Raw genomic sequence first — 15,998 nt, 5'->3', positions numbered from 1 at the left:
CAGGAGAATGCAATCTTCATCATCAGCTCAATCCAAATATTATTTTTCAAACCAGAAAACATACTGGCCATGTTGTGGTATGATTGAGGAATAGGTAAATTTACAGTTATGAAAAACAAACTTTACTAACATATGACTGATCTAATTGCCCTGACAATCACTTCTGCATAGTGGTGTTCAAATGTCTGCAGAATTAAACTCCAGTTTCCTTCACCTCTATAGCGGTGAGCTGCACTACAGGACGAATGCCCTGAGGAACCATGTACAGGCTGTCTCCTCTTTTCGGAGGAATAAGGGGAAGCTCGGTCTGAGCACCCTGAAGAAAGGGAAAGTAAAGATTCAAACACCATTACAAGGCAAAGTGAAGTCAAAGCAATTTTTTGGACCTAATGGGAATTAGAGAATGAAAACCAGTGCGAGATCCACCTTGTCCCTCAAAATGAGCTCAGCAGCAACCAGGATTTCTCCAGCATGTATTCCCTTCTGAAGGACTGGGCACCAGAGCAGCTTAGCCGCGATGCCCACTACCGGGTTCAGTTTCACTAAGGGCAGACACATACTCCTGCCAAGCAGCTCATCTTTTCCCTGCAGAGAACACAGTCACTTTGTAAGCACAGTATGTCCAAACATAAAAAATTAACCACAGAACAATCTCCTTTTTTAATTTTAAAAAGTAAAGGAAATCCACATTTCATTTATTATAGGGTAATAATTATAGACATTCTTTAGAGAGCTTTAAAAGTACAAAATATTGTCAATTTGAACACTATAGTATCTGAAAGAGTCTTCAAAAGGGCTGTTGAAAAAAATAAAGTTATAAAGACCAACCACTTGGTCACTGTCGAAAATCTCCAGCACAACTTGGGGTGGGTTGCTGGCGAGCATTTGTGGATCACCATAGATTTCCACTCTGTTAAATATAAGGGTTTGATCCCACGTTGGGTTCAAAGTGGACTTGATGATTTCTGTGGTCTGGCTCATGTGTAAAAATGACACATGTACATAAGGATCTGCAAGGAAGTCAAAATAGAAAGCGGCATTGCAAAATAACCCTGTTTTAGCATTATGTAGTATTAATAATAAAAGATTAATAAGTCAGGAAGTGTTTTCCTAACCTGAGAAACTGTCCCTGTCCAAAGCCATCAGGTTTCTGGCCTGGTAGACATAGACCCTTAGGTGGTATTCACTGGGCCCTGCAAAAGCATGCACAAATGGAGGAATAATAAAGATATATAAATAACATTATAATTTACACAGCACAAAAACATTATCACTCTAAAGTTTGTTACAGATTTATTACTGACATTTCTAGAGCACCTTTCTCAGACTCAAGGACACGTTATAGACAGATATCAGTGTTTACAAGCACTCACACACCAATGAACAGCAGCAGCCATTTTGGACCCAGTACACTCTCAAAGCAGGGACTTGAAGCCAAGCCCCGTTCACTGAGAGGCAAACATGCTAACCACAGAGCCACCACGCTTTACGTGCTTCTTCTACTTACGGTCAAAACTACATGACACACTGGGCGTGTTGGCATCTGCTTTTGAACCTTTGTCGTCCTCCTTTTCATCAACATCAATTCCCTGTCAAATGAATCAAAAACAAAACACCAGGCCATCATAATATAGTCCCTTTTTTTCAGGTCATTTGAATTCTGAGCAAAGGCATTTGGACATTCTCAGTGCAGGGGAAGCACTAAAATTTCAATTTCCAACGTGTTCCTCATTAGGTCTTTATTAATCGTGCTTACCAGCGCCCCCTCCAGTTTAAAGATGGCCGAAGGACCAACAGACTGGGCAGGTGCCATCTTCCTTCTCCAGCGGCGCCGGCGGAATGTGTCGGAGGAGCGCTCCTTGCTGTGGAACTTCCAACCAATGAGCGACGAGAACTCCCAGCCTTCTGGATCTCCTGCATCTCTCTTCTAGCCACGGACATAGTACACAGAGGGTAAAGGTCAAATTAGGCATGCTCCAATCAGAACTTCCTTATTTGAAGCGATCACATGTATAAAGTTAATGAGATCAAACCTGTGCCTCAGGGGTTGGGCTGCCACCAGCAACCTTAATGCGACGTCGGATCTTTCTCCTACGACGGTGTACGTGGTACATCTTCTCAGCTGCTACCCATGACTTGGGCTTATCATCAGGAGGAACTGTGATTCCATACTCCCAACCTTTATTCAAACATTTGCAGTTATTGCCCCTTTTAGCTAAAACACTGTATGCTCAGATGTAAAAGAAAGCGGATGGATGTGGAGCTTGCAGGACAGGCACTTTACATCTTTCTCACACTTCTACTGTAACTATGTATGTAAGGAAGCCAACCTCTCTCATCCACTGCCCTTTTGTCATCAAAGGTCCAATCATCCTCCCATTTCCATCCAGGAGGGCACACAATTTCGTCAGGGCTACGGGCCTTCTCTCCATTCTACGCACACAAAGAGGAACGATACTCAGCATACTCAAGGAGCTTGTTCATTGCTAGCTACTTCTATAACCATTACATCTACAGTAAAAGAATGGAAACATGATGTACATTGTAAACTGCACTCACAAGACACGCCATTAGAAACAACACTTCATCAGAAACCATTTGTTAGAGTAGCTATCCTCTAGCTGTTCATCAGTGGTCAGTTTCTGACTACAGGACCACTGTTGGCAGGACATTTATGGGTGTGGGACTACTCTCCACTTTGCACTGACACTGACACATTTAAAAACTCTAGCAACACTGTTAACACTGCATGATATACTCAAACCAGTGCAATACCCAAGGCAACGCAAAGGCTCATGACACTGCTGTGTTGAGAATGTTCCAGGAGTAGTCAGGTGGTTGTGTGCACAGGGTTAAGAGTGACATACATAGCAACAAAAGAGCTGTAACTGCACACCTACAAAATGCATCTCTAAGATAGGTGTACCCATCTTACCTAAGTAACGACTGTGGATAGGTGCGAGTATATATATGTCAGGTTCAGCCATAGTCTAAAGTAAGTGTGATCTGCCTTCAGTGTAATGTGTTGATATGCATATTCTTACCACATCTGTGTAATGCTCTGCCGCATTCTTCCACTCCCCTCCAGGGTACCGAGTTTCGTTCTCATAAACCTCGTCCAAGAAATCACTGTGTCCCGCGTCTGCCTCTGTCAGCCAACTAATCCCCAGTACACAGGTAGAGCAGAGCATAGCAACGGTTAGGACAGTAGTCACTGTACACAGCTTTACGCTACACACCCCTGACAAATGTGGCAAACCTAGTTACCTCTTCTCAGGATTCACAAACCAGTCATCTTCCCACTGCCAGCCTCGAGGGGGCATGAAGTACTCCTTCTTCAGCTTCACTTTACCGGTCACGTCGGTGAAATTTCCCCGGTTCAGCAGACCCGTGGTGCCCCACTTCGCCAGCACCTTGGCCTGGTTCTCGTACTGTTACAGGGAACACACAAGACTCTCTGGTCTGTCCTGATTATGGTCTCATACAAGACTGAAACTTGCTAGGCAGAAAACGTCTGATTGTGAATTTGAACAAAAATCAAAAGGCTATACCAGCTCTGCAAAGACATTGAATGATCCCTCAGCATAAGTGTTGAACTTCGTCTCAAGCGTTGATAGACCCAACCACATATTGACCCGCACTAGGGCAGGGACCTTTGAGCCCTTGTTTTTGTCCATGGGATACTGTAAGGAAAAACAATTAGCTTCAAAGAATTATTACAAGACTGACAGATACACAGTTACACTTAATGAGCCCTGTCAGTCCTTATAGGAAAAAGAAATGTTATCATTAGCACAACAGTGCTCTGCTCAAACGATAATACCTTGAGGAAAATGCTCTGTGTTTTTCCACAGTGCTGGCCACATGCCTCCCTGCTGTAGTCAGAATACAGGACCTGATGGGCAGGGATCCGAGTGTAGGCCTCCCTCTTCTCTCCCCTCAGCATCCAGATGACCACGTCAGGCATGCTGTTCTGGGGCTGCACAGACACACAAGAGTTGTGCCTTTATGCAAACTGCAACAGCAGCAGTAACCAAGGCATGCTGTTCACAATGCATTCTACAGCAACATATTCAACTGTTGTGCACAGTCATGACATATAATGGCGTGGTGTGAACCTCTTCAGCCAGTTGTTTAAGGTTGTCCAGCCAGCCATCAATGGTGACCAGGCGCTCCTTTATATCAGCATCCTCCTGGAACAAGTGCTCAGCTGCAGCCACGATGCTGCTCAAGGCACTGTCCCGTAACTTCTTAATCTGGAGGTCCAGGGCTGTGAGATTAGACTTGCCCTCCAGATCTGGCAGCTTAAACCTGAGGGGATCGGTTTCAAAAATGATAGAAACAGGCAAGATTTTCCTAGGACAGCACCATTTTGAGGAACTGAACACAGATAGTCTGACAAACCTAAATATTAGTCTTTATTTTTATCCAGTAATGTAGGTGAATAAATGTTCATATTCCTATACAGTTGAGAGTTCTAAACACAAATATATTTGTGAAGGGAACTTGAAAGCAACCCCACCTGTTAATGTCGTCCATCAGCTGGCTGATAAGCTTGCTCCAAATCTCTGCCATTTTCATGTCTGGTGCTTTAGCCTGCACTGCAGTCTTTAACTCAGTGATGTTAGCTTGCTGGAATTAGAGAGCAGGTTTTGCAAAATGCTCACAGCTCAAAGTTCATTGTTTGGATGTGTGAATCAAATTTATAAGAGGATTACCAAACGGTTTGCAATGTAGAGAATGATGTTAACAGAGTCTAAGCGATGACTGATATCCTCCCAAAATGACATAATGGCAACGACAGGCTTCATGTCAGCCCAGGGCAAGTAGTAGTAGTGATTACCTAAAATAACAAAATAACACAAAAACACTAACGGTTGAGTGCTCAGACCAACTCTCAAGACACTCACTCGACATTCAATTGTCAGTCTGTTTTGTTATAGTTTTCTGTTTGTAGCCCTCACCATCGAAAACAGCACAGCTGTACTGAGTGGCTGAAGCCAGAGGTTTGCACGTGCTGTCCAGCTTGTTGCCATAGTTCCCGATGCTCACTTCAAACTGAATGGGCTCTCCGGGTTCCTGGATCATGGTGGCGCTGTGGAACACTGCACACAAGCAGTACTTCCTCCTCCGCTGGTATTTCTGCACGGAGACAAATTTTAATAATGCACAATATGCAAGACATCCATTAAGGAGAATGTGAGGAGAATGGATGTCTACAGAAATGTCCCTGAGTTACCTGAGCAACCAAGATGTCATCGTTAGGTATCACATCCACATCCTTGTCTGCCTTTCCCTGAAGCTTTGTTGAAAGCTCAATAAGAATTCTTCCTCTGTAGGCTGCTCCTTCATCCTGTGAAAAACACAGAGAAACTAAATATAATTCATGCATTTAGAAATTTTACATTTCCTTTTGCTTGGTTCCCCTGACTTGTACATATTTGTAATATATCATTATCCTTCCTGGCTACATTCTCGCAGTCCCGATATAGCAACCTTCATGGCACTCCACACTTGCCTTTCCATAGTTAAGATCTTCATAAGGGTCCATAAATCCGGTAAACTCTCTTGGGCTCCCATACAGGTTAATGTAGCTGGGCCCAAACGCAGGCAGAAAACCAACTCCAGACTCCCCTGTTTCTCCTGTGTGTGAGAGAGAGACACACAGATGTTTTTTGACCTTGTCATGAGCCCTCTGAATGTTAACAAGAGGTTAGCTGAGTTATTGCATTCCAGAGGATGGCATCTGGACTGACATGATAATGTTAAAGACAGAACTAGTCATTGTACAGTTTGAGCACATGGTTAATGTTACAGATCTATGGGAGATGTTAATTGGGTTAATTGAAGCATGTGGCTTATAAAGAATCACTGACATTGACAAATTAAAAATAACCTGAAATACTTGACACATATTCTCTTTAAAATGAACATTTATGTCATAATACCTATCCCATTTTCCTGCAAATATTGTATTTTGTGTTTTGTCAGTATCTATAAGAACTGTGTGATTGTGTATGTATATAATAAATACCTCACATGCAGAGGTGTTAGCACAACATAATACAGCAGTGCTACTGTAACTGAGGTGTGAAATACAGAATGAAAACAAGGGCATCGTTGTGTCATTCTGACATGATAATGTCTGTGTCATTGTGCACATTACAAAAAGGTTATAAAAATTAAAGCAAACAGTTTATGGCTAATTGACCTTATCTGAAGAGGACATTTCATGTAATATTTGCTCAGGATGACACAACAAGCCGGAAATACAGATTTCGTAAGGGTCTGCATAAAAGGTAACATGCTTGAATGCTGGAGCAGTATAGCTAAGGTACAACTGCAACCCTTTGAGTAGTATATGGTAGGCTATATGGTAGCAGTATAATAGTATTAAACAAACCCTCAGAAAATCTTACCAAACCAATCTTTTTTGTCACTTCAACAAAAGTGATTCTTTCACTGTGTATAATAACGAGGGGAGTACACAAAGGGTTACAGAGACGCTTGAAACAGGTGAACCTATTTAACCTTTATTTCCTAGAAACTCATTTCCCAGATGTTCCTCTATTAGAACAAAACAGAAAAGGCGAAATCATTAAAAAAAGGAAAGAAGAAAAGAAGAATTATACGGTAACATACAAGATCAAATATCCCATCATTACTCAAGAGAAGGGAACATTGTGAAAGATGAATTAGCGTTTTCTTTATGTATGGGTTTATCAGGCTGCTCCCTGCATACCATACCTTCAACTTCACCACCAGAGGATGCTATTTGCATCAGATTCAAGTACGTAGTGCCTACAGCATCGTTCCTTGTCAGGCGATCCCTGCAGAGGGGGGAAGGGATTGAGACACGCAGTCATCTTAAACGGCCCAGTGCGCGCCACAGCCAGAGAGCCATGGCTCTCCTCAGATTTTCCACTGCTTTCCCCAGTGGACCCTGTCTGTCTTATGCCGAGAAATGCACTGCGGGAGTGGGTGTGGGACAGCAGTGCTGTGACTCACACTGTTGGAATCCACCCAGCTCTAACAATGGCCATGTTTGCTCAGACTCTCACTGCGTATGACAGAATCCCAAAGAAAGATTCCATAAAGCTTTATCCTCTATAACTCTGTCACACTGATGCTAGACCAGCAGGATGCACTTGGGGAACTCACCAATCAAAAACAGTCAGTTTCAGGCGCTCACACATAGATGGAAACTGCAGATAGAGGAAATTTATTTCTGTTAAGATACTGGCAGAGTACAAAAAATGCTATGTTAGGTAAAGTCACATATGCATATTACCTTAATCTGCAAATTAAGCAACTGGTTCCATTCAGGATTTGCATTCTTCTCAATTATTTTTGTACACAGCTAAAGAGGACAAGAAAAAAAATTGAGACACACAATATCCATAGATTTTCCCCAGGTGAAAAAACAGTCGCTAATTTTATTACCTTCTTGCCAGCAAACCAGGCCTCGACAAATGGATCCACTAGGTTCTTCTTATTACTTTCCCCACCAAATGCCTCCTTCAGAGACTGGGCAATAGAGTCATCCACTGGGAAAAGAGTTTCCATGTATAAGTAAAGAGTGTAGTATTAAATCTTATGGGGGATCTTACAAAAAAACTGAAATAGTTATTGTGAATGATGTGGTTCAGTTCCCAGATAAAAACATAATTTTACTATTAGGGCTACACTTACATCTGCCCTATTTGTGTACAATTTGACTTTTAATGCACAGGAAAGATCTGTCTTAAACTAAGTATATTTAAGGTATTCCAAAAGTTAGTAATAAGCTACGTTATTCAAAAACAAAAAAAAAAACAAAAAACAAAGTTCTTAATGGGTTATAAAGAACAACTGGCTTACTTTGAGGCATGTCCTCTGCGCGGAACACTTTGATTTGCAGTGTGGCCCATCTCAGAACAACTCCAGCTGGCAGGAGCAAGTTACTCTCCACATCGTCGTTATCACTGTCCTGCTCCTTCTTCTCTACCTGTCCAGTCAGGCGGCATGCCGGGAATTGTCCCAACAAACCAACACGAGAAGTCAGCAAAGGAAAAGCGACCTAACGCCCTTCACTGAAACTTCTGGAATTTTTTTTTAACTCTTCCTGATTATTAAAGTTAGAAATATTGGTGTTCACAATCTGTTAATGCATATGTAAATCTGGAGTGAAGGCTTGTGCAGATGAAATGAGGCTGGAGTACCGGAGGATCATCTCCTGTGCCCACTACCAACAAGCTGACTTTTAGGTAACCCTTTGCTCCAGAGCTCGAGTCATCAGGGTCGTTTAGAAGTAGCCATTTCTTCATGATGCAGTGAGCTGTGGTTAACAACATGGAGTTTTTAAGCAAAGGACATGTAAAAAAAATATATGCTAAATTGAGCTCTGTGAGGAATAATTGGAACGTACCTGGTTCATCATAGATATAGCCAATATCGATCTTAGAAACAGATACAAGAGGCAAGTAAAAGCTAATTCATATTACAAGCTGGAATTGTATTATCTCTTATAAATTAATGTGCAGAAGTGGGGCAGGCTGGAGATACCTTAAACTCTCCCATGAGACTGTCAGCCCTGAGGGATGAGGAGTTGTACACCTGCAGAGTGCAGAACTTTGCTGCTTCACACAGTTCACAGCAGTACAAACCTACCCACCTTGAAAGTTCACCATACAATCTGGGTATTATCTCCAGTTTAAAGCATTAAAACATGCAAAACATGTGTGTAACATGATTTTTAATATTATGTCAAGGAAATCCCCATCGCAATAAGAATATTAGATATGATATGATGAAGTAATGTAACCTAAAAGGTCATTTTTACTTACCCGAATGCTGATATGTTGATCAAAGAGATCTGAAGGCAGCATGTGGACGTTGTAATAAAACATCTGTAAAGAGTTTTGGCCACAATTCAGAAATCCACCTCTTTAACAAAGACAGGCACTCACTGTCACAAAGCATTCACTCACATACAATAGTGACATCTAACCTTTCAGAAAACTGATAAATTTGTGAATAAAAGTTGGCACCTCATCAAAGAATGGGTTATTTCCTCTTCTGATGCGGGTTCTGTGGGTCTCCCCGCACGTGTTTACTTTAACAACAGGCTTGATGTTGTTCCCTGGCAACTGGCGACCCTCAATGACCCGAACACGGATCTTGATGATGAAAGAAACATGGATCTTTAACATTGTGTACATCAAAGCAAATGAAATGAAAAAATGTTTCAGTCTTACTGAAGAGCTTTAACAGAACTAAAACAGAATTGAAATCCATCACGCAACCCGTGGTAACCACTGTACCTGGAAGTCCTGAGGTTTATTGGATAAAGGTCGGTGCTTTTTTCTACTGCTCAGCTGAATTCTCTGGTTCAGCTGAGCGGAGGATGGTGTACCCCCCATATCAACAAGGTCTTCATTTCCTCCATCAACCCCACCTGATCAAAGGTTCATTATGAAAGATTAAACACACACACACACACACACACACACACACACACACACACACACACACACACACACACATATGTATACCATCAAAACATGCCAAATGTTTGTGGATATGTGGAACCACAGTGGCACCATGCCACTGCTACTGGGAGTAAAATAAAGCATGTAGTTACATTTCACAGCAGGATTCAATTAACTCCTCCCTGCTCTCATCTAAACAAACAAACTAAATAAATGAACTTGAAAGCTAATATTTAAGATTGTACAGTAACAAAAGCCAGTGATGAAACAAACTACTTGGTAAATAAAAATAAAACCACTTAGTACAATGTGAAAAGAAATGAAAAGAAAACCTTGACTTTCTCAGACACTGCCAGTAAATACGTGATAGGGGACCTGTTCTCCTTAAATAATGGTCTAATTATCCACTAGTATTTACTGAAAACTTGTACTACAGCATTCCAAACAGCATTATGGCTATTTTGAACACAAAACGTGACCCAAATTGCTGATATATTCATCATTTTTCCTCAATATTCATCCTGTCACAGCAAAAACAATTATTGAAGACAATCTGAAGCAGAAGCACAGACATCATACCTGCATTTCCTGCCATACTGCCATCCTGCTGATCACTTGGGTTTGGAATAGCACTGGCTGGTAGCTCATAACCAATGACCAGATCAATTGTGGCCTACACAAGCAGTGCAGTAAGAGAGTTTGGCTTTGAAGATGAAAACATTGTATTCAGCAGCTCAAAACTAGAATATGCAATTACATCGAACTAAAAACATAATCTGTAAATGTTTGACTTCAATGACTACAAGATTTTTTCCTGAGTGGAGGTGGAAACAGGAAGAGAGGGAGAATAAGAAAAGAATGGGCTATAATGAAGTGCAGAAATGGGAGGGCGTGGGGTTTAGAAACACTTACTCCAATATTCTGTCCACTTTCACTGACTAAAGCCAAGTTTTTTGAAGGAAGTGACTTTGCTTGACCACTTGCTAGGTCTTTTAAATAGACTTTTGCTGAACCAATGAACCTGTAACCAAAAATTTTACATGATTTAAGAGACAATCTGTCTCAGAAGCACATTTAACTTTCTTCGATGTGTGTGATGCAATACACTAAGAATGTACTAAGGAAATACACTAAGAGACAGCATATTAAGTGAGCATCACACTAGTTTGATTAACGTTTAAGTATTTGAGCTAATGTTGCCTGATCACGCTGAGGAGGAAATGCCTAGCCGTGTGCTCAAAGGTCTGGAAACAGAGGCCAAAGGGAAACAGCTGAGACTTGGCACTCTCAGCACTTCCTAAAAGTCATAGAGCAGCCAGCCACTCACACTAGAGCACGACAGTGAAGCAGGCAGACCGCTGTGAGCTGAAACCAGTTTCCCACAGAAACCCCCTTTGTGCACTGGGTAATTTCACTTACACGTCAGGTAAAAGGGACACCTCCTCCTATGACAAACACATCCACCTAGCTTACCACAGGCATGGAAGCATTTACCAGTCCACCATCCGGAAGTGTTTTAAGCATTTCTTCAACCTTTTGTGGCTGTGGAGAGGGGATGTTTTCCATGGAATATTGTGTGTAGAGGGGGAGTGCTGCAAACACTGCACTGTGCTCGTCATACCCTGACTGAACACACACATGCTGAACTGCCCCAAGCACATATTTTAGTTTAACTGTTGGTCTTGCTTTATCTAATATTTATCCAGTACTGCTATCCGGATATGTTTTGTAGAGTCAGATGGTAGTGGCACAGTTTAAGGGCTCCATGCCAAGAACTGAGTGTTGTTTGGAAGGTCAGCAGAAGAACAAGATAATGAACAGGGTTGACCTGTTTGAATGGCTGAATGCCTGCTGAGTCTGACAAGGTCCTTTAGCCTGAGTTAACAACACTGACCTTCCTTGACTTCAGTCCTGAACGCCCCCCCGCAACACCACTCCCGTACTGCACACACAAGAGTCATATTATTATCCAGCTATTTATGAACTGAATCAGGTAACTCTGAGTAAAACATGTGACTGCTGTGTGGGCAGATCTCCAAAAGGGAAGATGGGAAAAGCTGTTTTACTGGTTTTGAGATCCACACACTGGAATAAAGATTTATTTAGGACACCAACATCTCCCAGTAACACTGGCTTCCTGGAGTGAGCTGTCCAAGCCCAACCCCAGCAACCACTGATCCATGTCAGCACTGGCAAAAGTCTTGACTGCACCCTCATATGCAAACACTTCATATAATTCAGTGTCGCTGTTGCAGTCACAGGCACTTAACCTGAGTCAGTTCCTGGTGCAGCCATCTACCATCCTCTCAATAACTTGTTCTTGTAGATACACACCTCTGCTACACTCAGACAACTACCTATGTTTAGCAAGCTTTAATGGTCGGGTGAGGTAAGATGGAGCAGGGAAAGGGTTACAGCAAGAAAGTTTGAAATGTTTGGGCATGTAGGAGGACCTGGTGAGGCACTCACCCAACAATACTCTGTTTGCCAAACAGACTAGGAAGAGAAGAGAAATGAGTTCTTGATAATAACATTAGGGAAGCTATGACATATCATTATTATGCAGGACATTGGCATACTTTATCGTCACTGGGAGCTTGGCTTTGTTTCCTCACAAATTAATTGGTTTGAACTAGTTGGGCAATCAGCACAGGGCAGGCTCTTTCCTTTCTGTATGTTTCACTCACTGTATTCTACCCTGAGACTGTAAACCTTGTGACTACTCCCATTTCAGCATGGTACAACACAGTCTAAAGCAAACAGAATCCCAGATAACCTAGGTATTTAAAATAACCTGAATGTGCCAATTACATCAAGGATACAGTGGTAACTAAGGATCATGCACTGCTCTTTAGTTTCTGTTTTCCATGTTTGTGCTTTTCCATCAATTTTAATAAGCTGAAGACTGACTGCCTTGTTACAAAAACATACCAAGAGTTCCATACAATAAAAGTGTGGATAGAAATGTTCTCCACTAGATGTGAGTCTCGTATTCATTCACCCGTGAAAAACATGTCAGTCGACAATGGACATCATCATATGATCTTCATACAGAGCCAATAAACCTCACTGAGTGGAGCCTGGGCAGTTACTACACCCTCCATGAGGCCAGTTGTATGCTCTCTAAACAGCATGATCAAGAGACCACATATTGCATGTGCAAATGTAGCTGGATTAATATGAAAGAATGGCACAACATTTGACTCTCCTCAAGTGTTCCTGTATTCCACTCTGTCCAAGCCGACAGACACTGTCTCCTCCCTGGCCTTGTCACACTACAGCAGTGCAAGTCTAAACATGGTTCTAAGGGTGTGAGTCCCGACTGTCTCGGATCAACGTTGCAAGTCACGCCTGAGACAGTTAGACAGCTTGTAGTTACTCAATATGTTGCTCTTCTTGAAAATGCTACTAAAAATGTTATTGTCAGAAAACCTCTTGTTAAAAATAGTGGTCCTGCACTTTTTCCTACTAGGTGGGAGAAAAGTCTCAACTCCATCTTGGCCAGTGACAAAAACATGCTCAGTGGGCAATGAATAAGTGATATCATCTCTAAGAATTTTCCCAGGACTGAGATACCTCTGAGGAGTATCTGTATGTTAGATTAACGCTATAAAGACTCCCATGAACCTGTTTAATTTGAATCTGAAATCTAAATAATTCTGTACAGAAAAGGTTTGTGAACCATTTGTAATGTTGTAGGTTCTCTTTTTTTTTTTAAGAATGGCACCTAAAATGTGAGCTTATCTTTAACAAACAGATGTGACAGTGGCATACCTTTATTGAGAAAATGGTTTAAACAATTAATATCACTGATGGAAGCCTTATATAAGTACAGTTACCTTCTTTATTACCAATCCAAGTGCTTTCTATAGCTGCTAAACAGTTTCAGCTTACGGATATTTTTGGAACATCTGCTTCAGATCACACCACATTTCAACGGTAGCTACTTAAGTTATGCTTAACAATCCTCAAATTTGAAAAAACAACAACTTTTGCCTGAGCCACTCTATTGCTACTGTGGATTTACAACTGTCATTTGAGCCACTGCCTTGCTGCACGACCAAAGCCCTCTTGAGTGTCGGAACAAAAATACGCCCTAACATTCTGTTATGGAATTTCATCACAGAGCTTGAAATTAATCAGTCTCCCAATGTTGCAACGAAGCAGTCCAACATCAACAGACTCCCTCCATCATGCTTACAGCTGATGGATGAGCTTTTGACCATTGCTGGTACATAGTGTTTAGTCGTAATGCAACTGGTTTAAGTGTGGTAGCCCCCCCCCCCCCCCCCCCCCCCAAAAAAAAAACAACTCTAAATCGCTACAAAAGCAACATGGTATGTTTGGGCCTTACTAAAAGGAGTACTGATGAACTGGTGTGGAGGACTTACTTGTCTTTTCCAAGGCTCTCAAAGTCTTTTACAATCACATCAATGAAGGAAGTGGAATCAAGAGGGGTGCCCTTTAAATCAAATTCAAGTGTCTATGGAATAAACAACACATTATTATTTACAAACTCAGTCTTTTTTTGCAGCCAAGGACTAAAGAGGCAATTATTTCAGCTTTGCTTTAAAAGACTTTGACTTTTAAGCAAGCATGCATCAGCGCTGTCTCACCTCTTTCCAGACAGGATTGACTTCACTGCTAATAGACCGAGTTTTCTTTTTTTCGCCTAAAAAATAAACAAAAGTTTTTATTTTAAAACAAAAACTGAAATTTGTTAAATTACCTTTAGCATTTGGAAAATGTCATGTAATGAGGGGACTTCATGATGTGTTTTTAACTTTGGCTTCACAGTCATGTAGTTAAAAGGCACTTTTGTAGCAGGGTAGGATATTTTCACCTAAGAAGTACCTCAAGTATAAGATAAAGTCTTCCCAAAAGAGAGGTGCCATCATACTTTCATTAGACAAAATGCTAGGAATGTTTTCCTAAGATGATAGTACCCTCACACATTGACATGTGTTTCCCAGCAGACGTATTTTCAAGGTAAGCAACTTACAAAACAGAACTTGTAATGCAAATCTATCTTTCAATGTGTGATATTCTGCATCATTTTATATAATGGAGATCATACTTGTACGCATGTATTATTACGTGTTACTGTCCATCCAGTGAGCAGTCACTTAATTAGGGACAACTGCTTCATATCGTTACCAAACATGCTGCCATACATCTTACTGTCAATAGCCATAAGCACCACTGCTGGCACTTCTACCATACCCTACTTCTGATTGACTGTCACACTTCTGTGCCCTGTGTACACTGTGTCAACCTTCATTGGCGTCTTTCACGAGTGACCTTGTTTAAGTGAAAGCACTGGGGTTCTCAGGATGCTTTGTATGTGTAGCATATTTATACTGTAAATACACTTGTAAATACCGCATGTGTAAACGCTAGTTAATACAGATCAAATCGATAAATGTGTGGATTATAATACATACACACAATATAGAGAATTCTTCTGCTGTTTTCAAGGCAAGTTATTAACGAAATAAGTCACTGGAAACTATGTACAGCTGTAGAGAAGATGACCAGTAGCATCAGTTCCATAGAGTGCATAGAAGAGACCTAAGAAGAGCTGATAGCCTACAGATGTAGACTACATATACTTCACTTGGTCATTTAGTGCATGTGTTGCATGAGTATTATATGTTTCATTACCTGCGAGAGTTTCATGTGGTTATATGTAAGAACTTCAATACAGTTATATACAAAATAATCCTGTAATGTAGTGCAGTACTGTAAAGATTTTAATGGAGTTCTAAAATTTTTTATCTGAACATTTGTATATTCAAGTATTTATGATTAAACTAATTACATTTTATTTAGTTACATTTAGTCATTCATAATCACTTCATGAAATAATCACTTCATTTTACGTGTTTAATTTTATGTGAGAGCATGAAGTTTGTTTCGTCGTTGGTCGTACATCTTACTTGGGAATTTATAGCCCATCACAAAATATTCCGTAGAACAGGACATAACAAGCTTTGGCTGCTATGCTGACAGAAGTAAGTAAAAAATTACTCTGCATTTCTCTGTATTTCCAAAAGTTTTAAATACACATTGAACAGCCTTTATAGAAACAAATAAGATAAAACAGTCGCAGAAATATGCACGTTACCCTCTGTCATTACACATGTCAAAATAGTTACCTTTAAAAACGATCGTTGCAATGGGGTCCGGATTTCCAATTTTCTTTTTAGGAATGCCCGAAGCGGATTCAACAACAACACGCAACATGACTGGAAAATGGGTTTCTTATCTCATCATGATAGTTACGCGTCTTCAGCCACTTTCTTGCGCCAAGCTGAACCAAAGTCGGGTTGGGTAGCGAGCTGCGTGAGGAATAGAGGAGGGTGTTGGTTTCCACAAAAGCATCGGGCTGCCTACCTGGTCTAACAGGAGGCCACCTGGGTCTCATATTTTATCACTCAGTTAGAAAAGCCAACATTTGTTTTTGTTAAGAAACCCACTTTAAATAGCATTAATGTTAAATAAATGTACATAATGTAACATATTAAT

General features: G+C 41.0%; 1 protein-coding gene across 1 annotated transcript in view; it reads right to left on the bottom strand.

The window, feature by feature from the left end:
* Positions 1-15,998, bottom strand: part of myof (myoferlin) — a 23,441-nt gene extending 7,443 nt beyond the window's left edge. Inside the window, exons 1-35 of the mRNA XM_035533193.2 lie at positions 15,629-15,998; positions 14,087-14,142; positions 13,862-13,953; positions 10,383-10,491; positions 10,050-10,143; positions 9,303-9,436; positions 9,030-9,158; positions 8,826-8,888; positions 8,545-8,595; positions 8,408-8,438; positions 8,202-8,317; positions 7,861-7,987; positions 7,444-7,547; positions 7,292-7,360; positions 7,162-7,205; positions 6,748-6,830; positions 6,532-6,567; positions 5,519-5,643; positions 5,240-5,353; positions 4,965-5,142; positions 4,719-4,843; positions 4,523-4,632; positions 4,119-4,311; positions 3,824-3,979; positions 3,552-3,683; positions 3,268-3,431; positions 3,045-3,159; positions 2,331-2,433; positions 2,034-2,179; positions 1,757-1,927; positions 1,508-1,589; positions 1,116-1,193; positions 829-1,010; positions 427-585; positions 215-316 (exon numbers count right to left, since the gene is read on the bottom strand). Of these exons, the coding sequence (XP_035389086.1) occupies positions 215-316; positions 427-585; positions 829-1,010; positions 1,116-1,193; positions 1,508-1,589; positions 1,757-1,927; positions 2,034-2,179; positions 2,331-2,433; positions 3,045-3,159; positions 3,268-3,431; positions 3,552-3,683; positions 3,824-3,979; positions 4,119-4,311; positions 4,523-4,632; positions 4,719-4,843; positions 4,965-5,142; positions 5,240-5,353; positions 5,519-5,643; positions 6,532-6,567; positions 6,748-6,830; positions 7,162-7,205; positions 7,292-7,360; positions 7,444-7,547; positions 7,861-7,987; positions 8,202-8,317; positions 8,408-8,438; positions 8,545-8,595; positions 8,826-8,888; positions 9,030-9,158; positions 9,303-9,436; positions 10,050-10,143; positions 10,383-10,491; positions 13,862-13,953; positions 14,087-14,142; positions 15,629-15,716 (3,861 nt within the window). The 5' untranslated portion in view covers positions 15,717-15,998. The remainder of the gene's footprint in view (positions 1-214; positions 317-426; positions 586-828; positions 1,011-1,115; positions 1,194-1,507; positions 1,590-1,756; positions 1,928-2,033; positions 2,180-2,330; positions 2,434-3,044; positions 3,160-3,267; positions 3,432-3,551; positions 3,684-3,823; positions 3,980-4,118; positions 4,312-4,522; positions 4,633-4,718; positions 4,844-4,964; positions 5,143-5,239; positions 5,354-5,518; positions 5,644-6,531; positions 6,568-6,747; positions 6,831-7,161; positions 7,206-7,291; positions 7,361-7,443; positions 7,548-7,860; positions 7,988-8,201; positions 8,318-8,407; positions 8,439-8,544; positions 8,596-8,825; positions 8,889-9,029; positions 9,159-9,302; positions 9,437-10,049; positions 10,144-10,382; positions 10,492-13,861; positions 13,954-14,086; positions 14,143-15,628) is intronic.

Source organism: Electrophorus electricus, chromosome 15 (assembly GCF_041902795.1).
Source record: "Electrophorus electricus isolate QZ-2024a chromosome 15, ASM4190279v1, whole genome shotgun sequence".
Taxonomy (NCBI): Eukaryota; Metazoa; Chordata; class Actinopteri; order Gymnotiformes; family Gymnotidae; genus Electrophorus; species Electrophorus electricus.
The sequence above is the reverse complement of the archived record's forward strand: the minus strand, read 5'-3'. Positions and strand labels throughout refer to the sequence as shown.